Source organism: Diadema antillarum, unplaced genomic scaffold (genome assembly GCF_040938485.1).
Source record: "Diadema antillarum isolate AM-2024a unplaced genomic scaffold, OU_Dant_1.0 seq00000343_RagTag, whole genome shotgun sequence".
NCBI classification, from domain to species: Eukaryota; Metazoa; Echinodermata; class Echinoidea; order Diadematoida; family Diadematidae; genus Diadema; species Diadema antillarum.
The window spans coordinates 669,377-678,175 of record NW_027271355.1 but is presented as its reverse complement, the minus strand read 5'-3'; the positions used below and the strand labels follow the sequence as shown (position 1 = coordinate 678,175).

The following is an 8,799-nucleotide window of genomic DNA, read 5'->3' as shown; positions in this document are numbered from 1 at the left end:
ATGGCAACCTTCATCGACCAGAGGTGAGCGAGTATTTTCATTGCCGAAAATGCATGTATGTCTGATATTGCTTAGAGTATAAGGGGATGTATTATTCAAGCAGCTTCCCAATATGCTCATATAGAACATGTTTTGAAGGTCTCAGATTAGATGCCGTAAATTTGTGTGCTAGCTAGTGCAGAACGGGACTCGATTACGAACCGGGTAGTTCTGACGCTGAAGCCGACCGTGCGTAGTGCCTGTTGGGTAGACGGTAGTGTTTCGCTAATCCGCTCCTGAAATGGGTACGGTAGATCCGTAGACTCTCGTTCTGGTGCTACCATTTATTGGCATGGCATATTAGTTCTTGACGTCTGTTTGACGCGCTAAACTCATCTGTCTCTCGCACTTTTGTGCTGGGGTGGTTGAAGTCTAACTCCTACTGCTGTTGGTCACGATACCTGTTCATTCACTAGACTAATTGATGAAAGTGTGCATGTGATGCAGGGAGTGGAAAGTGAAGTGCCCAAAATATGGGCCAAATTTGGTGCGTGTGCTATGACAAATTCATCAGAGAAGTCTAGATCTAACGTTAGTCTGTCGATACTGACACGTGAGCTAGTAAAGCTAAAGTAGTAAGGTTGTGTACTGTTGGGTGTCCTATATATATGGACATCGACACCCTAATGATGCATAAAAACCTGAAATATCTCACTATTTGCCTGCGCTAGTGAGTGTACTTTTGGCTTTTGCACCTGTTTGTCAATTGACCTCCAAACATGCACAAACTCATTCTAAATATATCCAATTCCAACAACAGCCTCCCTCGAATATGTTTTGCATCTGAGTGAGATTCAAGTCCAGGAGGAATGGAATTTTCACCGTATTGACACTTCTCTACTTCTCGGAAAAATGTAGATGGCAGCTACAATTGTATATAGATCTACAGTAGTTATGCTTTATGGGTAAACTCGGCCTAGCGGGTAAAGTCAGCCGCCAGCGCGCACAGTACATAAAATTGTACTGTGCGCGCTGGCGGCCGACTTTACCCGCTAGGCCGAGTTTACCCATAACTACGGTATGTACTCGCTGTATACTCGCTCTGCGATAACTGCATTGCAGAGGAGCAGACAACGCAGCACGGTGTACAATTATACAAAACACGTTCACGGCAACACGGCAACGAGCAAAGCGATTGATCTGAATACGTAGCTATCTCATACTATATAATAGTAACCAGAGCAAGTTCTTCTATGGTGTCTTTAAAAATATAATACTTCTTACGGCTTTCTCTCAGCTCAGCTTGTATCGAGTTGCGGTAGTGATTGATTTGAGGATTGGTTGTGTGTGTTGTAGTGTGTGTGTGTGTGTGAGGGTCTTGTGTGTTTTGTTTTATATGCAAAATTCTTTTTCTCATTCGTAATATTGACAATGTGAAAATTTATGTTGTCTTGATGAAATTTATATTATTTTGCAATCAAATGATTTATATATTATTGTTTATATGAAAAAGAAAGGAAAATAAAAGATTGACAAAACAAAACGTGTGTGTGAATAAAAGAAGATTGTGAAAAATGTGATAAGACAAGGGTGAAAGAATACAAAGGGAAAGGCTAGGAAAAGGGGGAAAAGAAATGAAGAAAAGATACATTGTATTACAAAGTTATCATGGTACTAGAAAAAATGAAACAAAAGGTTTACAAAATAGAGGACACTAAAAGATGATGAACTCTGAATTCTCGCTATCGCCAATGACGTAAAAAGTACCCGGATGTTGATTAAAGCGTCATTTACGGTGCATTATGGGATAGTCCGGTAGCAAAGTCACTTCCGTTCGTACGCGCGTGATACGTGACTAATGCTATTTACACACACAACCGACTGTATTCTACGTGTACTTCCGGTTTTCTCGACTTGAATTACAGCTTTAATATGATTTGAAAATTCTCCATTCTTAAGAAATTGCTGTTAATACGACTATTGGTTGTTGCTGCGAAGCTGCCATGTGTTGTTCGCACGACAATAAATGAAAAAAATCTGCAGAAATAGGACCCTTACTGGCATGCGAGACGTGACGTGGCCGCGTGGGTGAAGTTTGCGGGTGACTCCACAGCGCAGTACATGCACGCGCGACTTACTATAGTGGTAGTATTAGTAACACTAGGTAGTAGGCCTAGTGCCTACGTACATTGTACGTACTTACTTGGAAGAAATTGCTTCGGAGCCGGGATAAGTTCGAGATCACTGTTCGTTCCCGATTGTGTTCGCGACATTTCGACAGAGAACAAATTAAAAAAAAGATGGGCATTCCATGACGATATACTGTATATCCAGGTGGGTGAATATTTTCCAGCATATTTTCAGGGCATGCAGAGATGACTGATCTGTGATGTACGCCGTACCGGTATGTGTTAGCTTATGCGCTGCGTGCAGCATCGCAGTGGTGCGTTTATGCTAATGCAAGGCCGGCTGCCGGCGGCGGGGACTACAGTGTACGAGTATGACAGGCCTGGCCACTCGCTGGCTCGGGCGGTACAACGGCCTACTGTACTAGTATCCGTGGTCGGCGTTGCGCTATAGGTAAGGTACACGTACGCGCACGCTAGCGTTGTGCAAATTATGACCCGCGCCGGAAGTGCCCTTGCTACCAAGTGCATTAAATCTTGACGAAAAAGCCACATCCGGGTACTTTTTACGTCATTGGCGATAGCGAGAATTCACTAGTGTGTAGTGAAAATGCGATTTGAGGTACATGCTCTTCTAAGATAACTGCTTCAAACGAGTGGAGAGTTATTTTCCCGCACTCTTGTGTGTCATACTTTGAAACACCCTACCCTCTATTGCCAATAAGTGTGAAGTGCTTGTAATAATACATTGTACTTTTCCAGAATGTGTTTATAATCTATGGTATCTTTGTTTCACTGTTGCTATTTATTTTCAGGTTTTTCAGTAATATTTGGATAGACCCTTCTATTTTTCGTATCCCCAGTGAAGCCACCACTGGCACTGCGCATAATCTCATGTGTGCATTTTCGTTCTTTACGCATTAATACTAAAAATAGAGGGGTGTCAGTTTCAATGTAATAAGGTCGGACCGACTTACTATTCATCTACCGCTTTTTTATTTAAATACCTTGTATCTCAGAAAATATCCCTCAGTTTCGTGGCTTCACTTTGCCATTTCATATCACTACATGACAGAAAATACCGCAGATTCAAATCCCGGGCTCAGAATGTTGACTCATACCGTAGGCGCGGAATTCTTGCCGACAAACGCGAGTGATGTTTTTTACTTTGCACAGTTGCAAGCTCATTATTTTAACCGACACAGGCACATTTTTATTACAGGAAAATTCACTGGTAATGTGATGTGACCAGGGCCCTGTTTTATCAAAAGATATCTGTAAAATCAATTTTAAATTTCCTTACCACACAGGCTGCCATAGACTTACAGTTGAAATCAACCATATGATCAATTTCAACTCTTCATAAAACAGGGCCCAGATTACATTATGGAAAAAGGATATCAATCCACCCTTATCATAGCTTGCCGTGTGTGCAAATTTATAGACATGCGCGCGATCTCCAGATAGTGCTGCTGACTATGACAAGTGTAGACTGAAAAATCTCTCTGTCTGGAGGAGTTTCATAATATTTGTTGACTTTGATTATTCTCCTCCAAGACAGACAGAAGCCTCTCATAGGCACCGCTGTGGGGGATGCTTAACCACTGTCCCTGTCGACATTTTGGGTGAGGTACCTCACTTGCCTCGATTACGTCTAATTCACAGTCGTAGATCAACAAATTTAACTTAAATAGTAAAAATTGATATCTCATACATACACTGTACTCACCAGCTGTTTGAAATAGCAAAGATTTGGGTAGAATTTTAATCAAAAAAAGACACAGCTACCGGCTTGTTGGCACGCTAATTACATGCTAACACGTGGTGATAACCAAAGAGTGTGAAAGCACCCGCACTGCGATGGCCCAAAGTGCATTGTCCTTTTTTTTCCCGTAAAGTACCCTGCAATGCCCTCTCAATATTTATCTATGTGTGGACACATGGAACAAAAAGCACGCCTTGGTCATGAGTTTTGAAAAAGCCATGAATGCCATTCATTTGACAAGCATTTGTCTCATGCTGTCAATTGGTACTAATCTTTATGAATACTTCGCATGCTTCATGGCAATTGACGTAATTGGGTGGTGCAACAGAGTATCAGAAGACTTAAAGGAAAAAAAAAACACACACACACACACAAGCCAGTTAACTTCTCTACTGCTTGAATAGAGTGCTGTAGAACCAGAAATTTTTGTGTGCATGAAATTTTCGTGAATTATGCACGGAGCCAAGATTCACAAAATTAAAATGGACATGAAAGTTCTATACTGTCTATTCTGTTCTGATGCAGTGATGCACTGAATGCCAATGGCATTTCGCGAAAGTTTCATGCTGCAAAAAAAGCTGTTGACTCCAATATGCGGAAATTTCATGTCGCTATAAATATTTCAATGAACAGTAATCGTGAAGTTTTGCAACATCCTGACATGAAAGTATGTGCTGCCACAAATGTTTTTATTAGCGGATCTGTGGGGGGGGGGGGGAGGGGGGTGTACAGGGTTTAAACCCTCCCTCCATCTTGGGCTGCCAAGTGAAAATGGGATGTGCATAGAAAAAGACCATCATGTAGTTCAGACCCAAACATTATGTTCTTTATAGCACTCAGTGTCATGCTCAGCCCAACATTGCCAACCAGAGTTGGCATAATTATGCTTTCTGCCATAATTTTTGATGCTTCAGCATGTAGCATTCTGCTAATGTACTGTAGGCATAATTTGGCCTATTTTTAAGCGTAATTACTTTTTTTTTTTTTTTTTTTGATTGTCAGTCAATTGGTCGACAGAATTGATGTTCAGAAATTGCAATCATGTATTTTTGTTGTTGTTACTTGTCAGCTGATTTGTCGCTAGCATTGGCAGCAAAAAATGTGAAGCCTTTTTTTATTTTTATTTTTTCACAGCTTATCAGCCAAATTGGTGAGAGAATTATCATTGGGTCAACCCCCATGAGCAAAAAGCTAGATCTGCCTGTGATTTTCAGCTAATATCTGATTAGGGTATGTGACACAAAGGTAACACATTGATACATCTATGTACAACTGTATAGGTGTACACACATGAAGCTCAATACTATTGTTTGTCATCAGCAATATATTGGTAACCGCCCCTTGCGAAGTGCTTCCAGTCTGATGATAATATCACGGTGTAGGAGTGATTGCGCATGTACAGGCATGTATTTAGACACTTGCTGTACCACACAGGATGTGAGAAATTTTCAGTAATTTTTGCATTATATTGAATTTGTGAATGAGAAGGAACTGGGAAATTTGCAAAAGTGAACTCCTTGCCAAAATGACAGCTTATTATTAAGTCATTATTTTGGACAATTACTCCTCTCCCCCCCCCCCCCCCCCCCCCCCCTCCCGGAAAAAAAAAAAAAAGGTGGGGGAGCAATCATGTCTTTACTCATAAAAAAGAAGGCTCTTTTCATATTACTTGTGATGATCTACTCGGAAGATGAAAAAATCCTAGCAATTTGATAAGTGTTTTTTTAATATTTGTTAGAAAGTGAGTTTGTGGACTGATTTTTTTTCTTTTATTGTATTGAGGAAAAGAAATACTTGTTTTTAATGGCAGCAGCCATCAAGCTGTTGGGTTCTAGTTCAGAATTGACTTCACTGTCATTTTAAGTATACCACTCATCTTATAGGACACTTCAATATGATGCATGATTCCAGTGCGTCATGAAGCTGATATTTAATTTTGTAGATCTTTACCTGACTCACAATTTAAAAATATCATGAGCAAGCAATCAAAAAATGAATAGAACACTTTTCATTTGTCACAGCTAAACAAAATGGTAGTTTTCATTGTAAGTGGAAATATGCTATTCCAACATCAAATGCCATTTTTTAGTAGAACTTTAAGTTTGTTCAGAGGCATGGTACATCTAAGGACTGATCAAATATTGCGAGTAATGGCTGCAACAGTTGCAATGTATTCAATAATGAATTCATAGCTGTTCAGGAGAAATAAAAGGTATGGAACTGCCGTACCTCAGATGCATTTGTCTTGAAAGCTATTGAGTAAAGGAGCATTTCCTCTGTATGTTAGAGATCAATCACCAGTAGTCAACATGTGCAGAAGGAAACGATGGATGGCCCAGGATTTCTGCAAGGTTCAATTGAATGGGGAGGAACCCAAGCTACTTAGCTCACAGGATCATGTGTAATTGGACGTGTACGGGTGTGGCGAGATCTGGAGTATGCGTTTTGTTTTTAAGATAAAGTACGCATGGCAGTCTAAGCTCAGTTCAGATTTAGGTGTGGCATGCATGCAGGAGATTAACCATGGATATGTTCGTTTTGCCATCTCTGTAATACAGAGCTGATATGATGGCTGGATGGCAGTTCTGTTGTGTCTATATCACTGGGGACATAGACGTCTGGTATCCTGGCATGCTTGCATGGAATTACGCTTGTGGCATAGTTTGGAATTAAAGTATTTAGACTGAATCCTCTATGCAGTACATAAATCTCTGCCTTGTGTTATGTATTGTGCAAAAACCCAGGAAGCTATACCAATTATTCCTAATGATCATAATCTTGTATACCCTATCTCTCTTTATTGAACTACTTAGGTATTGCATAGCTACAATGGTGGGCTGAACTGCAAGTGATCTCATCACTGTATTGTTGTGATTCGTGCATCGTGTGGGCTAAGCTGCTACGTGCCTTGTGGAATGAGTAATGGATATGTATGTCAGAAGTACAGCCCTATGATGACCACAGGAAATGCATCCCAGTGATGACTACTACAGAAACACCAGGATATGTGCAACAGATGTAGAACTGTTCTTTTCTCTGATAAGGTAACTGCCATCATTATTACACTTAAGGAAATTTTATACAACGGTTGGAACCACAAGCATTGAGTTTCAATCATGGGGGCTTTTTTGGAGAAACCCAATACAGAAAAGGAAAACGAACATGGCTCTGGTAACGGACTCCGCTATGGTCTCAGCAGTATGCAGGGTTGGCGAGTGGAAATGGAAGATGCGCACTCGGCAGTCATAGGCCTGCCTCAGACTGGTCTGAAAGACTGGTCTTTCTTTGCTGTGTTTGATGGGCATGCAGGCTCCAAGGTGGCAAAACACTGTGCAGTCCACTTGCTACCTGAAATTTCTTCCAGTCCAGATTTCCTCAATAGTTGTAAATCAAATGGGAAGGATGCATCTGAATGTATAAAAGAGAGCATAAGGACTGGATTCCTATCAATAGACTCAAAGATGAGAACTGATTTTGCACGGACAGATGGATCAGATAAAAGTGGTTCCACCGCTGTGGCAGTTCTCATTTCCCCAACCCAGATGTTCTTTGCCAACTGTGGAGATTCACGAGCTGTGCTATCAAGGAGTGGCCGAGAGAAGCCAGCCTTTAGTACAGAGGATCACAAGCCAGGAAAGCCAAATGAGATGAAGAGGATAGAAGGAGCAGGAGGGAGCGTGATGATCGAGCGTGTAAACGGTTCGCTAGCTGTGTCAAGAGCACTTGGGGATTACGATTACAAGAACAATCGCGACAAGCTCCCAACAGAGCAGCTTGTGTCACCAGAGCCCGAGGTGACAATCATAGATAGAACAGACGAAGACGAGTTCATTATATTGGCCTGCGATGGAGTATGGGATGTCATGACAAACGAGGAACTTTGCCAGTTTGTTCGCTCTCGGTTAGCTCTCACTGATAATCTGGAGGAGATCTGCAATCAGGTTGTGGAAACCTGCCTTCAAAAGGTAAGTAACGTTTTATATTAATTGATTTATTCATTTATTCTGGTTTCTTTCAGTGGGGTAGCCCTTCCAGCTCACTCGGAACTGCTCTACCGAGGGGCCCTGCATTACATACAAAATACAATTTGAGTAAAAAACACGAATGTACTGACATGGTAACAAAGAGGAGACACGAACACAAAATTATACAATACGAAAACTGTACTATGAGAATGAAACTTTTTTTAATATCTTTTCAGCGTACATGAGAAAAAAGTGTTTTTGCAGCATAGGTTTGCACAAGATTTTCCTAATACTTTTAGAGATGTTTGCTTTACTAAGACTGCGTAATAAACTACAGTGTAAATGAACATGAAAATGAATTGGTCTCATTCAGAAATTGGCACAGGTACAGTAGGCTACAGCTTAAAAGCAAGCAAATCTACACTTGCTTGTCAAGAGAATTACAATTTGTACATGTATCATGCAAGTTGACTTTTGGAGTAGAAATGCTGTCTATTTGAAAACTGTAGCGCCCAGAACCAAAAGTGTGTTGATGTTGATGTTCGTTTGTCATAGCAGCTTTCTACTGTGCCATGGCACTTGAAAAATGCTTGCCAACGTATCATAAGCCAGCTACTGAAGTATTTACTTATGTTAGCTTCTTCTTTTTTTTTTCTTCTTAATCTGGGTGCTGAACCAGTTGTTGGCCTTCAATGTATAATCCATTGTATGTTGATATCTTGCCAGGCAGACTTGATGCTTGCTTTCATGAAGCCATCACGATGAAAGTGCGGGAGAAGCTACAATTGTAATTTTGTTTTACCCTTTGAGGTAATTTTCAATTGTGAAACAGACAGGAAAGTTACTTTAAGAAATGATCTTGCAAGTTAAAGTCTGTACTGATGAACAATGACAATATGAAAGAAAATGATGTGTTTCCATTGTGACATACATATGTGTACATGTACATTGTACATGTTAATAT

The 8,799-nt window shown here is 40.6% G+C and overlaps 1 protein-coding gene across 2 annotated transcripts in view; it reads left to right on the top strand.

Moving 5' to 3' along the window:
- Positions 1-8,799, top strand: part of LOC139730918 (protein phosphatase 1B-like) — a 31,102-nt gene continuing 22,303 nt past the window's right edge. For both annotated transcript variants that reach the window (XM_071641799.1, XM_071641798.1), the window contains exons 1-2: positions 1-23; positions 6,684-7,835. In XM_071641799.1, coding sequence (XP_071497900.1) covers positions 6,987-7,835 — 849 coding nt within the window. In that variant the 5' untranslated portion in view covers positions 1-23; positions 6,684-6,986. The remainder of the gene's footprint in view (positions 24-6,683; positions 7,836-8,799) is intronic.